This window comes from Natator depressus, chromosome 14 (genome assembly GCF_965152275.1).
Source record: "Natator depressus isolate rNatDep1 chromosome 14, rNatDep2.hap1, whole genome shotgun sequence".
In the NCBI taxonomy this organism is placed as follows: domain Eukaryota; kingdom Metazoa; phylum Chordata; order Testudines; family Cheloniidae; genus Natator; species Natator depressus.
In genome coordinates, this window is record NC_134247.1 from 47,507,314 (window position 1) to 47,533,765 (window position 26,452).

The 26,452-nt window shown below is 65.8% G+C and overlaps 2 protein-coding genes across 2 annotated transcripts; both read left to right on the top strand.

Moving 5' to 3' along the window:
• Nucleotides 1-2,173: 2,173 nt before the first annotated feature.
• LOC141998117 (uncharacterized) lies at nucleotides 2,174-25,499 on the top strand. The gene is made up of 23 exons (XM_074970748.1): nucleotides 2,174-2,374; nucleotides 3,673-3,787; nucleotides 4,144-4,274; nucleotides 4,950-5,155; nucleotides 5,863-6,060; nucleotides 7,313-7,441; nucleotides 7,626-7,814; nucleotides 8,072-8,245; nucleotides 9,578-9,737; nucleotides 10,969-11,105; nucleotides 11,383-11,590; nucleotides 18,138-18,459; nucleotides 18,865-19,388; nucleotides 20,078-20,192; nucleotides 20,674-20,804; nucleotides 21,277-21,482; nucleotides 22,720-22,917; nucleotides 23,370-23,498; nucleotides 23,806-23,994; nucleotides 24,279-24,452; nucleotides 24,548-24,707; nucleotides 24,929-25,065; nucleotides 25,175-25,499. Exons 1-23 carry the CDS (start codon nucleotides 2,314-2,316, stop codon nucleotides 25,364-25,366), a joined length of 4,185 nt encoding a protein of 1,394 aa, XP_074826849.1. The 5' UTR covers nucleotides 2,174-2,313; the 3' UTR covers nucleotides 25,367-25,499.
• Nucleotides 12,911-17,595, top strand: PSMB8 (proteasome 20S subunit beta 8). The gene is made up of 6 exons (XM_074970604.1): nucleotides 12,911-13,074; nucleotides 13,345-13,492; nucleotides 13,839-13,950; nucleotides 14,166-14,295; nucleotides 14,616-14,820; nucleotides 17,408-17,595. Exons 1-6 carry the CDS (start codon nucleotides 12,934-12,936, stop codon nucleotides 17,494-17,496), a joined length of 825 nt encoding a protein of 274 aa, XP_074826705.1. The 5' UTR covers nucleotides 12,911-12,933; the 3' UTR covers nucleotides 17,497-17,595.
• Nucleotides 25,500-26,452: the final 953 nt, after the last annotated feature.

Consider the following 26,452-nt stretch of genomic DNA (forward strand, 5'->3'; position numbering starts at 1 on the left):
TGACTCCTGCAGCACCTGTGCCGTGGGGCTGGCTGGGCTCAGCTCTGGGCCCCGGGACCTGCCCCCCGGCCCCCAGGGTCTCAGCGCCACTCAGGGTCCGTCCACAGGGGAAGAAAAGCCCCATGGCGCAGCCCGGTGGGTCAGTTGAGTCGGGCTGGTGGGGCGGGGGCTGCCCGTCTACACACTGCAGATTGGACGATCCCGCTCGCCTGGAGGCCATGGCCTGTCGTCTCCGGGAGGCCCCCAGAGCCTGGGCTCCGACATCTCCAGGAGGGCCCCAGAGCCCGGGCTCCAGCCCCGGCCCCAGCATCCACGGGTGATTTCTTGCCCCGCGAGCCTGAGTCAGCCGGCCCAGCTCTGAGCCTGGGGGCCACGGGCCTTGAGTGCATGCGGACGTCCCCTCGGTCACTGAGGTCTGGCCAGGCCGCCCCCCGCCCCCGGCCGACAGACAGGCCCAGGCAGGTGTTACACCAGTGTCCAACCCGCCTCCTGAAATGTCACGGGCGGGGGCCGTGTGAGGGCCCGAGCAGTGTCTCTGCCCCTCCCCCAGCCGGCCCAAACCAGGGGCCGGTGTGGGGAGCTGAGCCCATCGAGCCCCCTGGGACAGGAGCCACTTCCGCCAGGATGGGGGGATGGGCGTCAAAGCGGGACAGTCCAGCAAATCCCAGGACTGCTGGGGGCTCTGCACTAGCCTGGGTCCGGGGAGACCTGGGTCCAGCTCCTGGTTCTGCAGGTCGCTGTGTGGCCCCAGCTGTAACCTGGGCCAATAGCCCTGGTGGGCATGGGGGGCAGCAGGGGGTGTGACAATAATTCCACAGCTGACTGTGAGGTGTCCAGAGACCACGGTGACAGATGCGATGTGCGTCCCATAGCTAGACAGACCTGCCTAGATCCCATGGCCTGGGGTCAGTCTGACCCCTCGCTGCCCTGGGCTGGCTGGGAGCAGAATCCACCCGGACACACGTGATTTTTATAGCCCCCCCCGCCGCCCCCCAGCTGCAGTGTCTGCCCTTGAATCGTAAGCCAGGGGGTGCAGGGAGGGGGAAGGGCGCTGGATCTGCGCCATGGGGGGATTTATTATTTCATGCAACAGTAATTCACACCCCGCCTCTGCCCCAGGGTTACACCGCGACCCCGGCGTGGGAATTCCCCGCCCCCGCCCCACCCAGTCAGCTGGGGAGATGCCCCCCGCCCAGGGGGGTCTCTGTGAAGTGGGGGGGGGGGCGCAGAGCCCCCGGCTGTAATTGTGCCGAGGCAGGGGGGCGTCACTTGCTATGGGGCAAGGGGGAGCAGCTCCCCCCCATTATTCATAGGTCAACCGGTTCCATTATATTCCCCCCCCCCTCCGGCTCAGCCGGGTACGAGCTCATCATGTAACGCGCTATGGCCCCCCCGGGGCGGGCTCTGAGCTAATCCGGTTTCACTTTCACTTTTGCGAAGTCGCCTCCTTTCCCAGAAGCGGATCGGTGCAGCCGGGGGCTTCCCAAGGCGGACGGCGAACCCGGGGCCGGTCCCGCTTCTCTCCGCCTCGGCCCGTTCGCGGCCCCTCGCTCCTCGCCCGGGCCGGGGAGTTGCGGGCGGCGGGTTTCCACGGGGCGGCTGCGGAGTGGGGCCAGGAATTGCCCCTGCCGCCCGGGATCCGCCAGCCCCGGAGGAGCCGCAGCCAGACGGGGAAAGGGGGGAAGACCCCAAGAGGCGTGGGACCGGATCGGCAGGACCGTTTCTGCGGTCACTCCGGCCTGGGCTCTGGGGCGCAGTGACCCGAGCGGCCGCCAGGGGGCGCCCCCGGCGGGGACCGGCCGCCGCTGGGACTAGGAGATTTAGACACTCGGCTGCTGGCAGCCGGCAGGGCCCGGCCCGGGGATGAAGCGGGCCATGGCCTGGGTCTCCCTGCCCCTGGCCGTGCTGCTGGACTTCCTCACCCTGCGCCTGGCCCTGCTGCTCCACCCCCCGCTGCAGCCCTGGGACCCCCTGGCGCTGGCCTGGGGGGTGGGGCTGGCGCGGTGGGCGCTGCTGAGCCTGAGCACCCAGGCTGCCCGGGGCCGGGGGCCGGGCCTGCCCGGGGGGCTGCAGGAGGCCCTGCTGCCCCTGGCCGCCCTGCTCAGCCTGCTGCTGCCCGGCTACGTGACCCTGCAGGCGCTGGCCCAGCCCCGGGCGCCCCCCTCCGAGCTGCTGCACGGCTGGGGGCGAGGGGACGTCTTCGGCCTGACCTACGGCGCAGCGGGGCTGGCGGCCGCACTCTGGCACCAGCTGTTCCCCGCCGGCAAGGGGGAGCCGGGGCCCTCGGCCTCGCTGGGCCGCCTGCTGGCCTGCATGAGGCCGGACCTGCTGCGCTTCGTGGCCATCGCAGGGCTCCTGGTGCTGTCCTCGCTCGGTGAGTCGCGGGCGGCGGCTGCGATTGGGGAAGGCCCCGGGTCCTGTTCCCTGCCTCCCTGAGCCAGCCGGTGCCCTGCCCGGGGGCCCGATGGGACAGAAACCCCGCGGTCGATTTAATCGCCTCTCTCACGTCTCTGGGCAGAGACTGTCTTCCTGTCTGTGCAGCGCCTGGCGGGACGGGGACCTGATCTCGGCCGGGGTCTGTGCAGCGCCCGGCGCGACGGGGCCCTGATCTCGGCCGGGGTCTGGGCAGCGCCCGGCGCGACGGGGCCCTGATCTTGGCTGGGGTCTGGGAAGCGCCCGGCACGACGGGGCCCTGATCTCAGCTGGGGTCTGGGCGGCGCCCGGTGCGACGGGGCCCTGATCTCGGTCAGGGTCTGTGCAGCGCCCGGCGCAACGGGGCCCTGATCTCAGCCCAGGTCTGTGCAGCGCCCGGCGCGACGGGGACCTGATCTCGGCCGGGGTCTGTGCAGCGCCCGGCGCAACGGGGCCCTGATCTCGGCTGGGGTCTGGGCAGCACCCGGCGCGACGGGGCCCTGATCTTGGCCGGGGTCTGGGCAGCGCCCGGCGCGACGGGGCCCTGATCTCGGCTGGGGTCTGGGCGGCTCCCGGCGCGACGGGGCCCTGATCTCGGTCAGGGTCTGTGCAGCGCCCGGCGCAACGGGGCCCTGATCTCAGCCCAGGTCTGTGCAGCGCCCGGCGCGATGGGGCCCTGATCTCAGCCGGGGTCTGGGCAGCGCCCGGCGCAACGGGGACCTGATCTCGGCCGGGGTCTGTGCAGCGCCCGGCGCAACGGGGCCCTGATCTCAGCTGGGGTCTGGGCAGCACCCGGCGCGACGGGGCCCTGATCTTGGCCGGGGTCTGGGCAGCGCCCTGCACGACGGGGCCCTGATCTTGGCCGGGGTCTGGGCAGCGCCCTGCACGACGGGGCCCTAATCTTGGCCGGGGTCTGGGCAGCACCCAGCGCGACGGGGCCCTGATCCTGACTGAGTGCTCTGTGCATTACTGGGCCCTCAGACAGGGGGGGGTGTGTGTGGCGGGGGGGGGTCACAGGGGCCCCGTGTGATTAGCGTCCCTGCACATTCACAGAATGAAAGCTGCACAAATATAGGAAATGACCCTGAATGGGTGAGAGGTGTCCTCTCCGGACTCTAACCACCAGCCCCCACTCCCCTCCCAGAGCTGGGGATAGAACCCAGGAATCCTGGCTCCCAGCCCCCCCTGCTCTAACCCACCAGACCCACTCCCTTCCTGGAGAACCCAGGAGTCCTGACCCCATGTGCTGTTGGGCTGCAGGGGAGATGGCGATCCCCTACTACACGGGGCGCATGACCGACTGGATCGGGAGCGAGGACGACCCCTCGGCCTTCGTCCGGGCCATCTGGGCCATGTCCCTCATCACCATCGGCAGGTAGGGCTGGGGGAGTTGGGGTCACGGGGGTGGGGTCAGTGGGTATGGAGCATGGGGAGAAGAGGGGGGTCATGGGGGTGGAGGGGAGCTGGGGTCATGGGGTGGGGGATCTGTATAACAAGATCCCTGCAGGAATTCAGGGGTAGGTCTGGGGGGATCGTGGCTGGGTATGGGGGGGGTTGGGGCAGGCGGGCAGTTGGGGGGCAGGTCTGGAGGGATTGTGGCTGGGTTTGGGGGCGTTTGGGAGGCGGGGAGTTGGGGGCAGGTCTGGGAGGATGGTGGCTGGGTTTGGGGGAGTGGGGAGTTGGGGGGCAGGCAGGAGCCCCAGCACTGAGCACTCCCCCCCACCCCCACAGTGCAGTGACGGAGTTTGTGTCCGACTGTCTCTATAACGGCACCATGAACCGGATCCACACGCGCATCCAGAGCCGGGTCTTCAGCTCCGTCCTGCGCCAGGAGATCGGCTTCTTCCACGCCAACCGCACTGGTATGGGACCCCCACAGACCCCCCCACCGTCCCTGCCCCACACTGACCTCACAGACACCCCCCAGGGCTCCCCACCCCCCCGTCCTGCGCCAGGAGATCGCCTTCTTCCACGCCAACCGCACTGGTATGGGACCCCCCAGACCCCCCCACCGTCCCTGCCGCACACTGACCCCAGAGACACCCCCCAAGGGCTCCCCCACCCTCCCGTCCTGCGCCAGGAGATCGCCTTCTTCCACGCCAACCGCACTGGTATGGGACCCCCCCAGACCCCCCCACCGTCCCTGCCCCACACTGACCTCACAGACACCCCCCAGGGCTCCCCACCCCCGCGTCCTGCGCCAGGAGATCACCTTCTTCCACGCCAACCGCACTGGTATGGGACCCCACCCCGACCCCACAGACCCCCCCGTCCCTGCCCCACACTGACCCCACACTGACAACCCACAGCCAGACCCTGCCCCATTGTCACAAGTTCCCTACTTCCTCGCTAGGGCTCCCCACCCCCCAGCTGGCCCCTAAATACATGAGCAGGGCTGCCTGGCTGGATACGCCGTGAATGAGGGAGGGAGGGACTGGGAACAAGGGTGATGTCTGGCTGGACGGCCCAGGCTGGACGGGTCACTGTGGAATCGCCCCCCTTCCCCCCACTGACCCTCCCCCGCTGCCCCCGCCCAGGGGACATCACGTCGCGGGTGACGGCCGACACGGACGCCATGAGCGAGGCGCTGAGCGAGAAGCTGAACCTGCTGATGTGGTACGGGATGCGGGGAGTCTTCCTCTTCGGCCTCATGGCGCGGGTGTCGCTGCGCCTGGCGCTCTTCACCGCCGTGGGGCTGCCCCTCATCCTGCTGGTGCCCAAGCTCTCCGGGAAATTCCACCAGGTACCGCGCTCTCGCCCCGCAACCTGCCCCTAGGCCCCTGCCCCCAGCCTCCCACCCCACAATCTGCCCCCCACGCTGCTCAGCCCCCTGCCCCACACCCTGCGCTGCCCCTCATCCTGCTGGTGCCCAAGCTCTCCAGGAGAGTCCACCAGGTACCGCCCCTCCCCACTCCCTACTATCCCCCCCTTCCCCCACCCCTACCCTCTGCCCCCTCTGCACTGCCCCCCACTGCCCCTCCTTCCCACCTCCCACGGCAGCCTGTGGGTGCCCAGGAGCCACACGAAATGGGTTAGAACTGGCTAACGGATCGGTCTCCACATGTAACTGTAAATGGGGAATCGTCATTCGGGGGGTTCTAGTGGGGCCCCCCAGGGATCGGTGCTGGGCCCTGCGCTATTTAACACCTTTAGCCATGATCTGGAAGAAAACCCCCCGTCCTCGCTGAGAGAGTCTGCAGGTGACATGCAGGCTGGGGAGGGGTGAAGAAGGAAGTGGGGGGCCGGGGACACGGGGCAGGGGAGCCGGGTGCAGGCAAGCGGTCTGCGCTTGGTCTGGCTCCGTGGGACGTACAGCTGGGAGCGAGGAGTGCAGGCCGGACTCACGGGCTGGGGCTCTACCCTGGGGGCAGCGACTCGGAGACGGATCTGGGGCTGGAGGCGGAGGGGTGCCCAGAGCCGCCCCGCTCTGACCCCCCCGCTCCCCCCCAGAGCCTGGCGCAGCGGGTGCAGGAGTCCCTGGCCAAGGCCAACGAGGTGGCGGTGGAGACCTTCCAGGCCATGGCCACGGTGCGCAGCTTCGCCAACGAGGAGGGGGCCGCCCGGCGCTACGGACAGCGGCTGCAGGAGACCTACCGGCTCAACAAGCAGGAGGCAGCCGCCTACGCCGCCTCCATGTGGACCAACAGCGTGAGGGGGCGCCGCGGCAACGGGGGGAGGGGGCGCCGCGGCAACGGGGGGAGGGGGCGCCACGGCAACGGGGGGAGGGGGCGCCGCGGCAACAGGGGAGGGGGCTGTCACGGTGTCCCCGGGCGATGCTCTGGACCTGCTCCCCATGAAGCCAGGCAGGACTCTGGGGCAGTCTCCTCTCTGTGAGCAGCCTGTCTGCAGGACACACAGCTCACCCGGCTCCACCTTCCTGGGTCTGACCCCGGAGCCTTCAGCCTCCTCTGCCCCTCCGGGCGCTTCCCACCGCGAGTCCGCCCAGGCGGGGCCCTGGGGAAGCCAGAGGGTCCTGCCCCCCAACTCCGCAGTCAGACGGGACTCTCAGCCAGCCAGTAAAACAGAAGGTTTATTAGACGACAGGAACATGGTCTAACACAGAGCTTGTAGGTGCAGAGAACAGGACCCCTCAGCCGGGTCCATTTTGGGGGGCATTGAGCCAGACAACCACGTCTGCCCTTCACTCCATGTCCCAGCCAGCCCCAAACTGCCACCTCCCTCCAGCCCCCCCTCCTCTGGGCTTTGTCCCTTTCCCGGGCCAGGAGGTCACCTGATCCCTTTGTTCTCCAACCCTTTAGCTCTCACCTTGCAGGGGGGAAGGGCCCAGGCCATCAGTGGCCAGGAAACAGGGTGTCGGCCATTCTCTGTGTCCAGACCCCTGCACACACCTGCCCTCTAGGGCTCTGCAATGATCATACACCCTTACCCCACCCCCTAGATACTTAAGAACTGCCTAGGGGAAACTGAGGCACCCCCACACTATTCAGAGGAAACGTTAAGAACAGTCCCACTTCGTCACAGGGGCACCGCGGCAACGGGGGTAGTAGGGCTACCAAGGCAAAGGGGGTGCAGAGGCAGGGTGTAGCCAGGGGGAACATGCTGGGAGACTGTATCAAGGGGGCAGGGGAGCATGGTAACCCTGGGGGCACGGGGCAGGGGACACTATCCCTGGGGCAGGGGGTGGCGGGGGGGCCAGGGCTTGGTGTCCCATGGCCGGGGCGGGGGGGGCATATGCTCAGGGTCAGACAGGAGGGGTATCTCTGGGAGAGGGGCCCAGGGGAGGGCAAAGGGGCCCCCTGGGGGAGTCATGCTGGGCCCCTTCTCCCCGTCAGGGTGGGGTCCCCCAGCCTTGACCAAAGCTCCGAGCCCCCATCACTCCCCCAGAGCTCCCTGGGGTGGAGGGCAGACCCCCCCTTTAACGCTCTGTCGTCCCCCCCAGCTGTCGGGGCTGGCGCTGAAGGTGGGGATCCTGTACTACGGGGGGCGGCTGGTCACCGCCGGAGCTGTCAGCACTGGGGACCTGGTCACCTTTGTCCTCTACGAGATGCAGTTCACCACAGCCGTGGAGGTGAGTGGGGGGGGCTCCCCCATTCCCAGGGGCTGCTGGTCACCTGCCTGGGGATGGGGGCTATGGGGGGGGCACTCCCAGCCCTGACCTTCTGTGCCCCCCAGATGCTGCTCCTTGTCTGCCCCAGTAATGGGGAGGGCTGTGGGGTGAGCTCACCCAGCCTGTACCCCCCTTGCCCCCCCAGGTGCTGCTCTCCGTCTACCCCAGTGTGCAGAAGGCCGTGGGCTCCTCGGAGAAGATCTTTGAGTACATGGAGCGGACGCCCCAGATCAGCCCCCCCGGCACGCTGGCCCCCCCGGCCCTGCGTGGGCACCTCCAGGTGCAGGATGTCTGGTTCTCCTACCCCGGCCGGGACGACACCCCCGTGCTCAAGGTACCTGGTGGGGGGACCCGGCGCAGAGTCTGGGTCAGGGGTGGGAATTCGGGGGCGATCCAGAGCTGAACCAAGGATTCGGGGGGCAGTAGCTGGAGGTGTTACGGGGGCTGCAGGGGAGGAGGATCAGGGGGTCGGACTGGGGGTTGTAGGGGCAGAGCCACAGGGGGAGGGGAGGATGGAGGGTATTTGGGAGGGGTGCCGGAGGGCCCAGGGCTGGGGGAGGGTCCCCTGTGTCTAACCCCCCTCCCCCGCAGGGGGTGTCTCTGGAGCTGCGCCCCGGGGAGGTGACGGCGCTGGTGGGCCCGTCGGGCGCGGGGAAGACGGCGCTGGTGGCCCTGCTGGAGCGTTTCTACGAGCCCCAGCGCGGGCGCCTGCTGCTGGACGGGCGGGACCTGCGGGAGTACGAACATCACTACCTGCACCTCAAGGTACCCCCCTGCCGCCCCCCCACTGCTCCCCCATCGCTACCTGCACCGCAAGGTACCCCCCTGCCGCCCCCCCACTGCTCCTCCCATCGCTACCTGCACCGCAAGGTACCCCCCTGCCGCCCCCCCACTGCTCCCCCCATTGCTACCTGCACCCCAAGGTACCCCCCTGCCACCCCCCCACTGCCCCCCCATTGCTACCTGCACCCCAAGGTACCCCCCTGCCGCCCCCCACTGCCCCCCCATCCCTACCTACACTGCAAGGTACCCCCCTGCCACCCCCCCACTGTCCCCCCCATCGCTACCTGCACCACAAGGTACCCCCCTGCCGCCCCCCCACTGCTCCCCCATCGCTACCTGCACCTCAAGGTACCCCCCTGCCGCCCCCCCACTACTCCTCCCATTGCACCGCAAGGTACCCCCCTACCGCCCCCCCACTGCTCCCCCCATCGCTACCTGCACCGCAAGGTACCCCCCTGCCACCCCCCCACTGCCCCCCCATCGCTACCTGCACAGCAAGGTACCCCCTTGCTGCCCCCCCACGGCCCCCCCATCGCTACCTGCACCGCAAGGTACCCCCCTGCCACCCCCCCCCACCCCCCCATCGCTACCTGCACAGCAAGGTACCCCCTTGCTGCCCCCCCACGGCTCCCCCATCGCTACCTGCACGGCAAGGTACCCCCCTGCCGCCCCCCCACTGCTCCCCCCATCGCTACCTGCACCCCAAGGTACCCCCCTGCCGCCCCCCACGGCCCCCCCATCGCTACCTGCACGGCAAGGTACCCCCCTGCCGCCCCCCCACTGCTCCCCCCATCGCTACCTGCACCGCAAGGTACCCCACTGCCGCCCCCCCACGGCCCCCCCATCGCTACCTGCACCCCAAGGTACCCCCCTGCCGCCCCCCCACTGCTCCTCCCATCGCTACCTGTACCGCAAGGTACCCCCCTGCCACCCCCCCACTGCTCCTCCCATCGCTACCTGCACCCCAAGGTACCCCCCCTTGCTGCGGCCCCCAGCAGCCCCCCAGGCATCCCCTTCCCCTCACCACTACAGGTAACCCCTGTACCCTCCCACCCCACCCCGCTCAGGTGTCTCCATGCCCCCTGGCATGTCAATGTCTGGGGCATCGCCCCGCCACCCTCCCTCCCTCTACGTGGGGCAGGGATCCCAGACTTGCGGAGGGGAAGTCCCTGGCAGCAGGACCCTCTCGGGGGGCCTGCTCCAGCCAGCCCCACCTGAGGTCCCCGGGGTCCCTCAGCCTCTGTCAGCCCCCCGTTAGGTGCGGTGAGTCTGTGCGTTCTCAGCCCCTCGATCTCCATCTCCCCTCGCCCCCAGGTGGCGCTGGTGAGCCAGAAGCCGGTGCTGTTCGCCCGCTCGCTGCACGAGAACATCGCCTACGGGCTGGGGGGGCGCAGCCGGCAGGAGGTGACGGGGGCTGCCCGGCGCGCCAACGCCCACGGCTTCATCACCCGGCTGAGCCACGGCTACGACACAGGTACTGAGCCCCCCCCGCCCCGGGAACCCCCAACCCCCCGGGACCCCTATACCCCGCACCCCAGTACCCCCGGAGACTCCCAGCCCCCCTGGGACCCCTATACCCCTCCCCCAGCACCCCGACCCCCACGGCTTCATCGCCCGGCTGAGCCATGGCTACGACACAGGTACTGAGCCCCCCCCGCCCCGGGAACCCCCAACCCCCCTGGGACTCCTATACCCCGCACCCCAGTACCCCCGGAGACTCCCAGCCCCCCTGGGACCCCTATACCCCTCCCCCAGCACCCCGACCCCCACGGCTTCATCGCCCGGCTGAGCCACGGCTACGACACAGGTACTGAGCCCCCCCGCCCCGGGAACCCCCAACCCCCCTGGGACTCCTATACCCCGCACCCCAGCACCCCAGTACCTTGACCCTCACGGCTCCATCGCCCCGCTGAGCCACGGCTACAACACAGATACTGAGCCCCAGTGCCCCCCTGGGACCCCCAACCCCCCGGTACCCCAATACCCCTCCCCCCAGTGCTTCCGTGGGACTCCCAACCCCCCTGGGACCCCTATACCCCAACCCCCGGCACCCCAACTCCCACGGCTTCATCGCCCGGCTGAGCCACGGCTACGACACAGGTACTGAGCCCTACCCTGCCCCTGGGACCCCAATATCCTCCAAGTACACCCAACTGCCAAAAACCCCTATACCTCTCCCCCGGGGCCCCCACCCTCCACAGGACCCAAACTCCCCCATCTCCCACGGGTTCATCGCCAGCCTGAGCTGCAGCTGAGACACGGGAACAGCACCCCAATACCCTCTGGGACCCCCAAATCCTCCTCATGGCTACTATCTGGGTACTGACCTCTGGGGGCCCCCCCCAGTACCTCCCCCCCACACACAGAGACCGAGACCAACACTAGATCTCGTCCCTCCCTGCTCAGGCCCCTGACACCCCCACCTGCCTGGGACCCCGATACTCCCGCAGCCCCATGGCTACGACACAGGAGCTGAACCCAGCCCCTCCCCGGTACCCCAACTCCCCCCTCCTCTTCCCCCTGGCCACAGGCACCAGCCCTGATCCCACCCTGTGACTCCCCCAATAAACCCCCTGGGAACCCCAGAACCCCTCCCCACAGGCCACGACACAGCACCCAGCCCTGCCCCAGGGTGTGTGTTGGGGAGGGTGGGGGGGGGTACCCACATACTGCATAGGGCACTGACCTTAACTCTCCCCCCACAGACGTCGGGGAGATGGGGGGGCAGATCTCGGGGGGGCAGAGGCAGGGGGTAGCCATTGCCCGAGCCCTGCTCCGAGACCCCCGAGTGCTGATCCTGGACGACGCCACCAGCGCCCTGGATACGGAGGGTCAGCTGCTGGTGAGTGATATGGGGGGGCCACAGGTCGGGCGGGAGGGGCACTGGCAGGCCTGGGGGTGGGGGGAAGCCCAGGGCTGAGCTAGCAGGAGCTGCAGGTCAGGGGTGAGGGGCCCCGGCAGAGCTTGGGGGAGCCCTGGGCTAGCAGGGGGTTGTGGGTCGGGAGTGAGGGGCATTGACAGAGTCTCCATTGGCTGGGGCAGGGGTTGGGGGAAGGGGGATCCCCACGCAGGCCCCCCCCCATCGGGCTGTTTATTACCCCGGGCGTCTGTCACTGCAGGTGGAGAAGGAGATTTACGAGGGGGCCTGGGCCGGGCGCTCGGTGCTGCTCATCGCCCATCGCCTGAGCGCCGTGGAGCGGGCCGACCGCATCCTGGTGCTGGAGGACGGGGCGATCCGGGAGCAGGGCACCCACCGGGAGCTGCTGGCTCGTCGGGGCAGCTACTGGCGCCTGGCGCAGACACAGCTCAACGGGGAGCAGGGGGGCGGCTCCGGGGGTGGGCTGGGGGCCGGGGGGCCGTGAGGCTGGCACCACGGGGCACCCTCCAGGGAGGGGGGTTCTCAGCCCCTCCTGCCTGCGTGGCTCCTCCCCAGGGTAGGGGGGAGTTCTCAGAGCCCCCCCATACGTGGCTCCTTTGCCCCGGGGAGCCGACACAGGACCTGAGGGTGCGCAGGGGGCTCCGACTCTGGACAAACCCCACCTCCGAGACCTGTCCTGATGCACAGAGACTGGGGCCCCCCGCCAGCTGGGGGCGCAGAGGGGGGGCGAGCCGGGGCGGCTGGTGTTTGTCTGGCTTGTGTGTAATAAAGTGTCTGTTTTTCCATGTTTCCTGCGTGATCCTTGGTGTCTGCCCCCCAGCACACCCCAGGGCCCGGCCTCACATCCGGGTGCCTGGAACCCCCTGGATCCCCCTTGGAACACGCCGCTGTGGCCCTGCCCCCTCCCTCCCTCTGTGCCCCTGGGGGGTCCTGCCTGGGTTGGGGGGACCCCAGGGTGCCAAGCAGCTGCTGCAAACTCTGCTGGGTCTGAGCTGGGCAACGCCCCAGGCTGGGAGCAGGGAGGGGCAGGGCCGGGGGCAGGGAGCTGCGAACGCCCCGGGGCAGTGCCGGAGGGGGGGGGAAGTGCTATTAGCCGAGAAATGCCCCTGTGGGGGGACCCGCGTCACCAGTTACCAGGCAGATCGGGCTGCAACAGGTTAGAGCTGCCCCACCCCATCCCCCGCCCCCTCGCGTGCGCCCAGCGCCGGAGCAGCGCCCCTGGGGGCGGATGAGGGCAGCGCAGGGAGGGTCACACGCCCCCCACCCCCCCCCACCCCCCAGCTGCTGTAGGGTGTCGCGCGGACCGGTCCGTGGCTGCTGGGAACCCCCTTCCCTCTCCGCCCCCCGGGGGGGGATCCCTGCGCCCTTCAGTGCCACATTTCCCCGCTGGCTGCCCAGAGCCCCGACCCAAGGCATGCCCCTGAGCAGCCTCTGGACTGTGCCCCCCCCGGCTCCCCCTCCCCCAGGACCCCCCCATGCGCCCCTGGACTCTGGACCGTGCTGGCCCCGCTGCGCCCTCCAATGCCCAGATGTTCCCCTTCCCTGAGAGCCCCCCCGCATCCCCTGAACCCGCCAGCCCCCCTCCCCAGTGCTCCCCCCTGCGTCCCGTCCCCCGGGACACCCGCCCCTGCGCTCTCATCCCCTCCCCGTGCGCCCCCCTCCCCAGGGCTCCCCGTGCGCCCCTCTCCAGCGCGCCCTTGGCCGGGCAGGGCGCGGACGGTCCCTCCCCAGCTGCCGCTTTCGGTTTCTCTTCCCCCGCGCTCAGAGCCGGGCGGGAGGCGCAGCGAGGCGGATGGCGCTGTTTGAAGTCTGCGGGGCTCCCCGGGGGGGCTGGGACTGGGCGCCCCCCGGAGCCGCCGCTGCGCCCCGGGGACCCGATCACTACAGCTTCGGCCTGCCGGCGCCCGAGCTGGCCCTGCCCAGGGGGGAGCAGGTCAGTGAGGGGGGTGGCGGGAGGAGCAGGGAGAGGGCAGCGCCATACGGGGGGGGCAGTGCCCTGGGGGAGGCCTGGGGGGTCAGTGCAGTAGGGTGTGGAGGTAGGGAGTGGGGGCAATGCCCTGGGCATGGGGGGCAGGATGGGGCCAATGCCCTGGGGGTGGAGCAGAGGAGGAAGTGCCCTAGAGGTGTGGGGGACGGGGAGGGGGTACTGCTCTGGGCCTGGGGGGCAGGGCTGGAGAGCCTCCCTCACCATCTCCCCCCCCAGCCGGCCCAGTTCCTGCAGACGTACTCCGAGGAGGGCCGGGACCGGGTGCGGATCCAGCTGGCCCACGGCACCACCACCCTGGCCTTCAAATTCCAGCACGGGGTTGTCGTGGCTGTTGACTCCCGGGCATCGGCCGGCAGCTACATTGGTGAGACCAAGCCCCCCAGCTCTCCCCTCCTGGGCCACTTTCCCCAGTCCCCCCTCCCCAGCGCCTTGGGACTGGCTGGCTCCGTCCACCCCTCCCTCATGCGGGGTTGTGTCCAGGAACCTGGCAGGTGGGAGCAGGTACCCAGAGCTCCAGCTCCCCACCCCACCCTGATCCCTCGGCCCAGCACCTCCACCCCGCCCCTTGGCCTAGATCTGACCCAGCTTGTGACCCCAAATGTGGCCCAATGTACCTGGAGGATCAGACCAGGCCCCCCCTCTCCACCATGACACCCCTCCCCCCAGCCATCTGCCCATGTCACGCAGGGCCCGTCTCTCCTTCCCAACAGCCTCCCTGGAGGCCAACAAGGTGATCGAGATCAACCCCTACTTGCTGGGCACCATGTCGGGCAGCGCGGCCGACTGCCAGTACTGGGAGCGCCTCCTCGCCAAGCACTGCAGGTGCCCATCCGGGGAGGGGGGCAGGAAATGGGTGTCCAGGGCAGGGGACTTAGGAGCTGGGTGCTCAGGGAGGGTCTGGTGTGTGGGTGTGTGTGGCGGGGGGTGGATACTCAAGGAGGGGACCCCATGGTGGGGAGGGGTTTGAGGTGGGAAGCTCAGGGGGGCTGGGATCTGAGACTCACCCCATGGTGGGATCTGCCTCCCCCCGACTCCAGGCTGTACCAGCTGCGGAACAAGGAGCGGATCAGCGTCTCGGCCGCCTCCAAGCTGCTGTCGAACATGATGTGCGAGTACCGGGGCATGGGGCTGTCTATGGGCAGCATGATCTGCGGCTGGGACAAGAAGGTAGAGACTGGGCCCCCTGCCTCAAGCCACAATGGGAGGGGACTCTGGGGGGGAACCCCATAGGCTGCCTCAGTGTACCATAGCTAAGCCCTCCCGCATCCCCATCCACCTTCACCTCTACAGGGGATCCCCCTGGCTCAAAGACCCCCTGACACCAGAATCCACAGTCTCCACATTGGGTCCCCCCTTCCCTTTGAGGTTCAGGCCCCACAGACCTTCCCCCCACCTCTGATCTGACCCCGGCAGCTCCAGTCCCTCGACCCACCCCCAACCCCCACTCTGGTCCCAGCCACGTCTCACCAGCTGCCCCATCCCTGCAGGGCCCCGGCCTGTACTACGTGGATGATAATGGCACCCGTCTCTCCGGCTCCATGTTCTCCACGGGCTGCGGGAACACCTACGCCTACGGGGTGATGGACAGCGGGTACCGGCCCGACCTGAGCGTGGAGGAGGCCTATGACCTGGGGCGCCGTGCCATTGCCCAGGCCACCCACCGTGACGCCTACTCCGGGGGTGTCGTCAACAGTAAGGCATCAGGGCTGGGGTGGGGCCCCTGGGGGTGAGCACCAGCACACCTGGGTCCCATTCCTCCTCAGGGATGAGCCTCCTGCACTGCTCTGCTGGGTCCCATCCTCTCACTCATCAGGGCTGAGCCTCCTGCACTGCCGTCCCAGATGTCTGGGTCCCAAAGAATCACAGAACTGGAAGGGACCTCGAGAGTTCATCTAGTCCAGTCCCCGGCACTCAAGGCAGGACTGTATTATCTAGACCATCCCTGACAGGTATTTGTCCAACCTGCTGTTAAAAATCCCCAATGATGGAGACTCCACAACCTCCCTAGGCAATTTACTCCAGGGCTTAACCACCCTGACAGTTTTTCCTAATGTCCAACTGAAACCTCCCTTGCTGCAATTTAAGCCCATTGCTTCTTGTCCTATTGTCAGAGGTTAACGAGAACAATTTTTCTCCCTCCTCCTCATAACAACCTTTTATGTACTTGAAAACGGTTCTCATGTCCCCTCTCAGCCTTCTCTTCTCCAGACTAAACAAACCCAATTTTTTCAGTCTTCCCTCGTAGGTCGTGTTTTCTAGACCTTTCATCATTTTTGTTGCTCTTCTCTGGACTCTCTCCAATTTGTCCACATCCTTCCTGAAATGTGGTGCCCAGAACTGGACACAATACTCCAGTCGAGACCTAATCAGCACAGAGTAGAGCGGAAGAATTACTTCTCGTATCTTGCTTACAACACTCCTGCTAATACATCCCAGAATGATGTTCGCTTTTTTTGCAGCAGTGTTACACTGTTGACTCATATTTAGCTTGTGATCCACTATCACCCCCAGATCCCTTTCTGCAGTACTCCTTCGTAGGCAGTCATTTCCCATTCTGTGTGTGTGTGCAACTGATTGATCCTTCCTACGGGGAGTACTTTTCATTTGTCCTTATTGAATTTCATCCTATTTACTTCAGATCATTTCTCCAGTTTGTCCAGATCATTTTGAATTTTAATCCTGTCCTCCAAAGCACTCGCAACCAGTCCCACCTTGGTATCATCTGCCAACTTTATAAGGGTACTCTCTATGCCATTATCTAAATTATTGATGAAGATATTGAACAGAACCGGACCAGAACTGATCCCTGCGGGACCCCACTCATTATGCCCCTCCAGCTTGACTGTGAACCACTGATAACTCTCTGGGAATGGTTTTCCAACCAGTTATGCACCCACCCTATACTAGCTCCATCTAGGTTGTAGTTCCCTAATTTGTTTATGAGAAAGTCATGAGGGACAGTATCAAAAGCCTTACTAAAGTCAAGATATTCCACGTCTACCGCTTCCCCCCCATCCACAAGGCTTCTTACCCATCAAAGAAAGCTATCAGGTTGGTTTGACAGGATTTGTTCTTGACAAATCCATGCTGACTGTTGCTTATCACCTCAAGTGCAGTCCTGCATTTAGGACGGAAAAATCCCAATGCATCGCTACAGACTAGGGACCAAATGGCTCGGCAGCAGTTCTGCAGAAAAGGACCTAGGGGTTACAGTGGACGAGAAGCTGGGTATGAGTCAACAGTGTGCCCAAGAAGGCTAACAGCATTTTGGGCTGTATACGTAGGGGCATTGCCAGCAGATCGAGGGACGTGATCGTTCCCCTCTATTAGACATTGGTGAGGCCTCATCTGGAGTACTGTGTCCAGTTTTGGGCCCCACACGACAAGAAGGATGTGGAAAAATTGTAAAGAGTCCAGCGGAGGGCAACAAAAATGATTCGGGGGCTGGAGCACATGACTTATGAGGAGAGGCTGAGGGAACTGGGATTGTTTAGTCTGCGGAAGAAAAGAATGAGGGGGGATTTGATAGCTGCTTTCAACTACCTGAGAGGTGGTTCCAGAGAGGATGGTTCTAGACTATTCTCAGTGGTAGAAGAGGACAGGATAAGGAGTAATGGTCTCAAGTTGCAGTGGGGGAGGTTTAGGTTGGATATTAGGAAACACTATTTCACGAGGAGGGTGGTGAAACACTGGAATGCGTTACCTAGGGAGGTGGTGGAATCTCCTTCCTTAGAAGTTTTTAAGGTCAGGCTTGACAAAGCCCTGGCTGGGATGATTTAGTTGGGGATTGGTCCTGCTTTGAGCAGGGGGCTGGACTAGAACCTCCTGAGGTCCCTTCCAACCCTGATATTCTATGATTCTATGATTCAATGTCTTTTAGGTGTTTGTAAATTGATTGCTTAATTATTTGCTCCATTATCTTTCCGGGTACAAAAGTTAAGCTGACTGGTCTGTAATTCCCTGGGTTGTCCTTATTTCCCTTTTTTTTATAGATGGGCACTATATTTTCCCTTTTTGTCTTCTGGAGTCTCTCCCGTCTTCCATGACTTTTCAAAGATAATTGCTAATGGCTTACTTGTCAGGGGTGAGCATCCTGCACTGCCATCTTGGATGCCTGGGTCCCATCCCCTCACTCTGGGGGGGTTGGAAGCAGTGCTGGGCTCGCCCTAGGGATGCCCTTCCAGACTCCTGGGTCCCATGTCCTTACTCCGTGGGGGCTGGAAGCGCTGTGGGGCCCCCTGCTGGCTGCCCTTGACCCTCCCATGTCCTTCTCCCCCAGTGTATCACATGAAGGAGGATGGATGGATCAAGGTGGAAAAGACAGACGTCAGCCAATTGATCCACAAGTACCTGGAGGCCAGGAAGTGAGACAGGACAGCGACCAGAAGGCTCCGGATTCAGGGATGCAGGAGACTCAGGGCCAGCAGGGGATGCGGTTAACGGGTTTCTGTGTGTGATGCAATAAAGAGAAACAGTGAAAACTCCAATCTGTGGTGTCGATTTAAAGTGTCTCCCAGCTGCTGGGCCAGGAATGGGGGCTAAGGGCGGAAGGGGGACCTGGGCGGTTGAGGAGGGGAGCTGCGTTTTACCATGAAGCAGAGGCAATGGGAGGCAGGCGCAGAAATTCACACGGGTTAGTGCAGCACCAGGAAAACCAGGAACCATTCGCCCAGCTCCGCTGGTGCCCCCCAACCCTGCTTTGCCAGCCCTGGGCTCCCTTCCAGCACCCATCTGCCAGCACCCCTCAGAGTGACCCTCCCCCGCTATTCCAGCCTGGGGGTCCCCCCATCCAGCTCTGCCCAAACATACCTAGCACTGGGGTCTCGCGGCCCCCAGCTCCGCCAGTGCCCCTCAATCCTGACACTCAGCCCCCGCCCCCGACTGACCCAGGCTCTGCACTCAAAGGGCAGCGAAAGGAGCCCAGCCCCATTCCCCAGGCCGGATCCCACCGGGAGCCAAGGTCTGAAGCAGAATCTCAGACTCGCACCCAGGGGTGTCTTTAACCCGAGGGGATCTGACCGCGTCGGACCCCAGACTCCCTCGGCGGCTCTGTCCCAAGAACCACCGGGGGGCTGCACGGGCCAGCCGGAGCTCGTGGGGAGGGGGGCGCAGGTCGGCCCCGGGCCCCCCCGTCGGAGGATGCTGCGAGCCGCCGGTGCAGGGAGCCGGGACCCGGTGCAGCCCGGGCTCCCCCTGGCGGCCGCAGCCGGCAGCAGCAGCGGGCGGGGCCCGGGAATCCCCCGAAAGCGAAACCGGGCGGGCTCGCGCGGGGTCCGGGCGCTGCGGACCCGGGAGAAGGAGCCGGAGCCGGAGCCGGAGCCGGAGCTGCAGGTACCGGGCCGGGGGAGCAGGCAGCGGGGGCAGGAGCGCGGGGGGGCAGGAGAACGGGGCATTGCCGGGGATCGGGGGGCGGTTTGTTCCCTCCCCCCAGAGCTCCAGTGTCTGACTGGGAAGGGCTGGCTTTGCTGGGGGGCGATGGGGACTGGAAGGCACCAGGACTGGATCGGGGTAATGGGGGGGGGTACGCGGGGTGCTGGGTAGGGGGCAGCTCAGGGCCATAGGGTGGAGATGGAGCTATGGGGTAGATTGTAATGGGGTGTGGGGAAGGGGTGTGTGGGGACTGGGGTACGGGGCAGGGTTGGGGGACAGATTGGAATAAGGCATAGGGGGTCACCCAGTGCTGTGGGTCCCCAGCCTCCCTGCCCTGTATAACCCCCCCCCCCATTCTTTCTGCAGACTGTCCTCCACCATGGCGCTGCCCCTCACCCTGCGTCTGGGCTGCCCCCTGCTGCTCTGCGACCTGGCCCTGCTGGCCCTGCTGGGCTGGGGCACCCCTTCGCTGGCCCCCCTGGGGCTGCCGGCCACCTGGCTGGAGGCCGCTGTCCGTTTCCTGGGGCTCTGGGGGGCCTGGGGGCTGCTGGCCCCGGATCGGCCCGGACTGTCTCCCACCAGGGCCCTGGCTGCCCTATGCCTGCTGCCCCCCTTGTACCTCACCCTGCGGAGCTGCCTGCCCCTGCCCAACGTGCCCCCCGCCCTGCTGGCCGGCGCCCCCTGGGCCTGGCTGCTGCTGAGCTATGGGGCAGTGGGGTTGGCCCAGCTCACCTGGGGGGCCCTGGGACAGAGGGACAGGGCTGGGGGGCCCGGCTCTGAGGACACGGAGCGGGAGTCCAGGGCCACCCTGCGCCGGCTGGTGGGGCTGTCCCGGCCTGATGTGCCCGTCCTGTCCGGGGCCTTCGTTTTCCTTGCTATAGCTGTGATTGGTGAGTGGGCCGGGGGGGGGGGGGGGGAGAGGGATTCATGGGACTAGGGGGAGGGGACTTGGGGTGTGAGCGGGGGGCTGTGTTACTAACAGAGCCAGGCAAAACCTTCCAGCCAGAGCCACGCAAGAGTGGCCCAGCAGCTCAGGTGCTGGCCTGTAAACCAGGAGCCCTGGGTGCAATTCCTGGCTCTGCCACAGTGTCCCTGGGTGACCCTGGCCCTGCCACCTGCTCCTGCTGAGCCAGGGGTTTATACGCAGTTAGGCACTGGCAAGATTTACAAAAGCACCCTGTCTGCAGTGTTAGGTGCCTAAACCCCTTGGGAAATCTGGCCACTTTTGGAAGTGGGACTCCAGCACCTGGCTCATCGGGCGATTTGGGAAATGGTACCAAGCTGGCTGTGGGCCCTGTGGGGTCCGTGCAGACGGGAGCGTGCCCCCTTGCGTGGTTCCCTGAGTCCCAGAACCAAGGCAAGTGCTCCAGGGAGCTCTGCACGGGATGGAGGGTTGTGCCTGGGGATGGATGGAGGGAGGCGAGCAGAGTTTGCAAAGGGCCTAGCGTGTTGAGTCCCAGTTTCCGAGGGGGCGGGATGTTGCATGGGAAAGTCTCTTGCGGGAGGATTCCTCTCCCTGGGGATCCAAGGAGACTCCCTTGCCCAGGACAGCCCCTCTCTCACCCCCGTGTCTCTGCAGGCGAGACGTTCATCCCCTACTACACGGGACGTGTCATCGACATCTTGGGCAGTGCCTATGACCCTGACACCTTCACCACCGCCATCGGCCTCATGTGCCTGGCCTCCTTCGGCAGGTGAGACCCCCTGGCCCCTCAGCCCCAGGGCGAGTCCCCCAGTGTCCCTCATGGGACCCCCAGCCCCAGGGAAACCCCCAGGAAACCCCCTTCACCTTCCCACTGCCACCCAGGACCCAGCCCTTGGAGATACCCATCACCCTTTGCTGTCCCACAGCCCTGGGGAAACCCCCTCTCAACTCCCTGCTGCTCCCCAGCCCCATGGAGACCCTCTGACCCCCACCCACTGTCCCCTGTGACACCCCAGCCCTGGGGAGAACCCCGCTACTCCCAAACTCCAGTCCTAACACAGGTCTCCCCCACCTCACATGCTGCTCCCCCCCATGGGATCCCAGCCCTGCCCTGGGGTTCCCCAGGCCAATGGGGTGGGGGCTGTGCTGGGCAAGGTGGGAGGATGGTGTATCTGGAATAGGCTCCGTATGAGGTGCTGGTTCCAGCGGTGGGATCAGTCTCCCCCATGTCTGTCCGTCCCCTCCCCCAGCTCCCTGGCCGCTGGCTGCCGCGGGGGACTCTTCATGTTCACGTTCTCCCGACTCAACATCCGCACCCGGTGCCAGCTCTTCTCCTCCCTGGTGCACCAGGACCTGGCCTTCTTCCAGCAGGTCAAAACAGGTGGGTCCCTCCCTCAGTGACGCCCTCCTGCCTCCCCTCCCCCAAGTAACCCCAGCATCTACCCTATTAGCTCCCTTCCCCAATCCCCACCTCCAGCGTCTGCTCACACCAACCCCCAGCCTCTGCTGCATCCCACTACAGCCCAGCTCCCCACATCCCCTGTATCGGCATCGTCTTCTCCTCAGCACCTTCCCCCAGCCCTGCCCCGGCACCCTCCCAGCACCCCTGTAGCATCCGCTCTGCCCCAGCATTGCCCTCCCATTCTCCCCCAAACACTCTTCCCCCCAGCATTCCCCCTGCCCAGTCTCCCTGTATCAATGGTGCAGCCTCCTCTCCCCCAGGCTCTGGATAGTAAGAAGGCCCTTGTTGCTGCGGCCCCACAGCCCCCTGTCCCCCCCCGCCACCCCAGCCCCCAGCTCCAGGCCTCCCGGGGCAGATCCCTGTCTCACTGTGTCCCCTCTCCCCACCTCAGGGGACCTGACCTCGCGCCTCTCCACGGATGCGGCCATGATGAGCCGCTCGGTGCCGGCCAACGCCAACATCTTCCTGCGCAGCCTGGTGAAGGCGCTGGGGCTGTACGGCTTCATGCTGGGGCTGTCCTGGCGCCTGACGCTGCTCACGCTGGTCGAGACCCCCCTCACCATGGCCGCCCAGAACCTCTACGACGCCCGCCACCAGGTACAGGGCAGGGGAGACCCCCCTTACCCTCCTGATCCTGGGGAGGCGCCCCTGAGATCCTGTGACCCAGAGCCCCCCAGGGCAGTCCCTTTATGGAGCTCCCCTCTCTGATCCCAGAGGGGGTCGCCTTCCAGTGGGGTGTTTCTGGAGGGTCCCAATGGGCTTTTCTTGGCCCGGTGCTGTTCAATATTGTTACTGATGATCTGGGTGGAAAGTTAAACCCATTGCTGGTCAAGTCTGCGGGAGACACTGAGCCTGGTGGGTGGTGGATACTGATGGGGACTGGTCAATTACACACAGCGAGCTGGATTGCTTGGCTCACAGACCCCCCAGCCCTGGGACTCCCAGCCCTTTCCCCAGGAAGGGGATCCCCCCAACTCACAGACTCACCAACCCTGGGGCTCCCAGCTCTGCCTTTGAGGCGGGGATCCCCCCTCTCACAGCCCCTCTGATCTCCAGCCATCAATGCTCTCTGTGAGGTGCGATTTGACATTCAAAGATGTCTGTGAGCTTCGTGGGGCAGGGACTGCCCCTTTGTTCAGTGTCTGTGCAGCACTTGACCCAGCTCCTCTACACTGGGGGTTTTGCTGGCCTAGTTCTTCCCTTGGGGGGAGGGGGGTGTAACTCTGCCGTGTAGACAGGCCCAAGGCAGACACCTAGGCCCCGGAGGTGTGGGTCACCCTTACAGGCTGGGGAGAGCTATCCGGAAAGCAGTGATCCTGGAGAGGGTTTAGGGGTGACCGTGGACAAGCAGCTGGCCATGAGCTCCCCGTGTGACGCTGTAGCTAAGAGGGCGAACGCGACCCTGGGCTGTATAAAGCTGCCTTGCCATGAGAGGCTGGCGGAGCTCGGTCTGCGCTGTTTATCCGAGAGACGGGTCGGGGGGTCTGGACCATGGTCTGTAAGTCCCCCCTGGGGGGAGGTTTCTGCGAGCAGGGGGCTGTTTCATCTCACAGGCGAAGCAGAACAGAGCCAATGGTGGGGTCTGAAGCAAGACGAATTCAGGCTGGAAATGAGGGGCAGACGTCTACTAGGGAGGGGATTAGCCACTGGACCAGCTGACCCAGGGGTGGGGTGGATTCCCCAGCACTGGGAGGATCGAGATTTGAGTATCTCCGAAGAGTCCCCCACCAGGCAGGTTACGGGGCTAGAATCCGGGGGCCCGGGTGCGACTCACTGGCCGGGGCGATGCAGGAGCCCAGACGCGGTGGGCGGGTTGTGACCCCTCTCTCCCCAGGCTGTGCTGAGGGCGATCCAGGACTCCCTGGCGCGCTCCGGCGAGGTCGTGCGCGAGTCCGTCTCCTCCATCGAGACCGTGCGCAGCTTCGCCACCGAGGAGGAGGAGTCGGGGCGCTACGAGGCGGCGCTGGCCGAGACCCACCGGCTGAAGAGCCGCCGCGACCTGGAGAGGGCGCTCTACCTGCTCTTCCGCCGGGTGAGCCGGGGAGAGGGACCCAGGCGTCCGGGGGAGGCAGTTGGGGAGCTGATGGGGGAGTCAGTGAGAACCCAAGTGTCCAGGTGAAGTGGTTCATGAACCAACGAGGGAGCCAGCAAGAGGGGTTCCAGACATCTGGGGATGGCAGCTCACCATCTGACTGGTGAGCTGGGGGCAGGGGACCCAGCCATCCAAGGAAGGGGGTTTGCTCTCTGAAGGGGGAGCCCGTGAGAGGGGACCCAGGCATCCGGGCATGGCAGTTCCTGATGCAGTGGCTTAGCTGGAGAAGAACAAGGGACCCAGGTGTCCGGGGAGGGCTGATAGTGAGACAGAGGGTGAGCTGGGGACAGGGGGACCGAGGCATCTGGGACTGAGGTGTGTTAATTTTAGGTTTGGGGTGCCCAATGCCTCCCTCCCTGCTCCCCACATGACTTGACTCCCCTCCCCCCCAGCTGCTGCAGCTGGCCGTGCAGGTGCTGATGCTGTACTGCGGGCACCAGCAGATCCGCGCCGGGCTCCTGACCAAGGGCAGCCTGGTCTCCTTCATCCTCTACCAGGGGGACGTGGGCAGCTACGTGCAGGTGAGGGGCCCTGCGCCAGGGACAGGGCCATAACGGGGCCACCTCGACCAGTCTGTCATTCTCTGTCTGTGCATCCATCCATCTCTCCATCCCCACATCCACCCATCCTTCCCTCCATCAACCTCCCGCCGACAACGTCCATCTGTCCCTACACCAACCCTTTCATCCAGCCGTCTCATCGCCCCTCCGTCCACATCCCTGCTTGCACCATCCATCTGCCCCCACACTCACCCCTCCACCCATCCATGTCTCCATCCATCCCTATTCTGTCTGTTCAGCTTTCTTTGACTCTTTGCTCTTGCCCCAGACCCTGGTGTACATGTACGGGGACCTGCTGAGCAATGTGGGGGCGGCGGAGAAGGTGTTCGAGTACCTGGACCGGGAGCCGGCCGTGCGCACCGACGGGACGCGGGCGCCGGAGTCGCTGCAGGGACACGTCTCCTTCCACAACGTCTCCTTCTCCTACCCCTCCCGCCCGGACTGCCAGGTCCTAAAGGTACCTACAGCGAGGTGGCTACACCCGACCCCCAGCTCATGGCCCCAGGGCTCCTGGGCCTTCCTCCAGGGAGGGGATCCCCCTGGCTCCCAGACACCCACAGCCCCATGGCTCCTGGCCTGTCCCCCGGGGAGGGGATCCCCCAGCTCAGAGCCTCCCCCCTGCCCCAGAGCTCCTGGCCCTTGCTCCCAGGAGGGATCCCCCCTTGCTCACAGACCCCCCAGTCTCCAGCCCTCCATGCTCCCCGTGCGACTGGCACTCTGAAACTCTCCCGGCTGTTCCAGGCCGTGTCCTTGGAGCTGCGCCCCGGGGAGGTGACGGCGCTGGTGGGGCTGAACGGCAGCGGGAAGAGCACGTGCGTGGGGCTGCTGGAGCGGTTCTACGAGCCCCAGGCCGGGGAGATCCTGCTGGACGGGGCGCCCCTCCGGGAGTACGAGCACCGGTACCTGCACCGCCAGGTGAGGCCAGCAGGGGCAGGGTCTGGGCTGCTGCTCACTGGGTGTGACGAGTTGGGCAGGTCTCAGCCCATAACACCATCCCCTCTCGCCGGCAGGTGGCCCTGGTGGGGCAGGAGCCCGTCCTCTTCTCCGGCTCCATCCGGGAGAACATCGTCTACGGGCTGGGGGGCTGCGGGGAGGAGCAGGTCACCAGGGCGGCCAGAGCGGCCCACGCCTCCGGGTTCATCGCAGAGCTCGACAGCGGCTTTGAGACAGGTGAGTCACCATCATCCATGCTGCAAGGGCTTCTGGGAAATGTACCCCCCCCCCCGTAACCAACTAGCCCCCACTCCCCTCCCAGAGCTGGGATAGAACCCAGGAGTCCTGGCTCCCAGCCCCCCCTGCTCTAACCCACCAGCCCCCACTCCCCTCCCAGAGCCGGGGAGAGAACCCCGGAGTCCTGACCCCTCCCTCTCTCTCTCTCTGACCCCCTGCAGACGTGGGGGAGAAGGGTGGGCAGCTCTCAGCAGGGCAGAAGCAGCGGATCGCCATCGCCCGGGCACTGATCCGCCAGCCGGCCGTGCTGATCCTGGACGAAGCCACCAGCGCGCTGGACATGGAGAGCGAATGCGCGGTGAGTGGTGGGGGTGGTGGGATCCGAACTCCGAGCCTGGCCGGCCTGAGTGTCTCTGGTCTGCGTCGGGTGCAGATGGATCCTAACGCGGCTCTGCTCCTCCCCCTAGATCCGGCAGTCGGTGCTGAGCCGGGGGCCCCGGACGGTGCTGGTGATCGCCCACCGCATGCAGACGGTGGAGAACGCCGACAGGATCGTGGTGCTGGAGGGCGGGGCCGTGGCCGAGGAGGGGACGCACGCCGAGCTGATGGGGCGCGAGGGGCCCTACTACAGACTGGTGCAGAGAGACCTGGCTGAGTAGCCCACCGCCCCGGGGAATAGCCCAACACCAGCCTCACGGCCCTGCCCGCTCCTCCCGCCGGCCCAGTGTTACACGGAAAATATTGACAGCGTCTGATCGGTGTATTATGTTGGGTCTCTGGCTTTATCGTCTGTGGTAGGGTTTGGGTTCTGTGCCGAGGGGTGTCCCGGGGGGTGGGGGTGGGGGGGCAGGCATGTTCGACTGGCTGAGCGCGAGACGAGTGTTTTGTAAAATACATTAACGGGGTGAAACGTCCGACCGGAGTCTGGGATGGTCATTGGCTGGAAACGCCGTCGCTGGTCTCGTGGCCCAGCCCAGGGCTGCAGTTCGCTCTCGGTTGAACCAGTCCGTGGCTGTAACGCCCCACGGAGTCAGTCGTGTGTCACGAAGAGCGTGGCCTCCCGGTCAGCTGGCGCTCGCCGACCCCCACGGCGAGCTGTGAGTTGCCGGGTCAGGGTGTGGCTGGGGCTCGGCCCCCGGCAGTGCCAGCTCGCGGCTGCGGAGAGCCAGCAGGAGGCGCTCCAGGCTCTGAGCTGGGGGGCGGGGGGGTCTGTCTGTCTCACAGTAACAGCAGCTGCTGCCTCTCAGCGCCGGGGCCGGTGTCACTCCTGGTTCATTCCCGGCTGGCAGAGCAGAGCTGATCCCGGGGAGGGGGCCGCAGGCCGGCAGGCAGTCACTGGGTCGCACGGACGCTGCTGGCATGTCAGACAGGCCTTCGCGCCTGGGGGGAGCAGGGGGTGTGAGACAGGCTGTTAACCATGGCCGGGCTGTGGGATCATTGACGGTCTCCGAGCTAAATAAAACGTAACAAGGCTAATGGAATCTCTCCGCTCCGCTGGGCGACTGGTCAACATCACTATCTCCAGAGGGGGAAACTGAGGCACAAGTATCAGGGGTGTGATTTGTCCTTCAGGATTAGACAGCAAGTCAATGGAGTCCTGGCTCCCAGCCCTTCCCCCACTCTAGCCCCACACACCCCTCCCAGAGCCAGGGATAGAACTCAGGAGTCCTGGCTCCCAGCCCCCCCCCCCAGCTCGAACCAATAACAATTCTTTCCTGAGCCACTGTGGACTAAGCCCGCAAAAC

What these genes read in the sequence shown, in the direction of transcription:
- PSMB8 (XM_074970604.1), top strand. Translation starts at nt 12,934, where the DNA reads ATGGCGCTGTTTGAAGTCTGCGGGGCTCCCCGGGGGGGCTGGGACTGG. An exon ending in ATCGGCCGGCAGCTACATTG is followed by an intron (nt 13,493 to 13,838) that starts GTGAGACCAAGC and finishes CCTTCCCAACAG; the next exon opens with CCTCCCTGGAGGCCAACAAG. An exon ending in CTCCGGGGGTGTCGTCAACA is followed by an intron (nt 14,821 to 17,407) that starts GTAAGGCATCAG and finishes CTTCTCCCCCAG; the next exon opens with TGTATCACATGAAGGAGGAT.
- LOC141998117 (XM_074970748.1), top strand. Translation starts at nt 2,314, where the DNA reads ATGAGGCCGGACCTGCTGCGCTTCGTGGCCATCGCAGGGCTCCTGGTG. An exon ending in TCCCTCATCACCATCGGCAG is followed by an intron (nt 3,788 to 4,143) that starts GTAGGGCTGGGG and finishes CCACCCCCACAG; the next exon opens with TGCAGTGACGGAGTTTGTGT. An exon ending in AGTTCACCACAGCCGTGGAG is followed by an intron (nt 7,442 to 7,625) that starts GTGAGTGGGGGG and finishes TTGCCCCCCCAG; the next exon opens with GTGCTGCTCTCCGTCTACCC.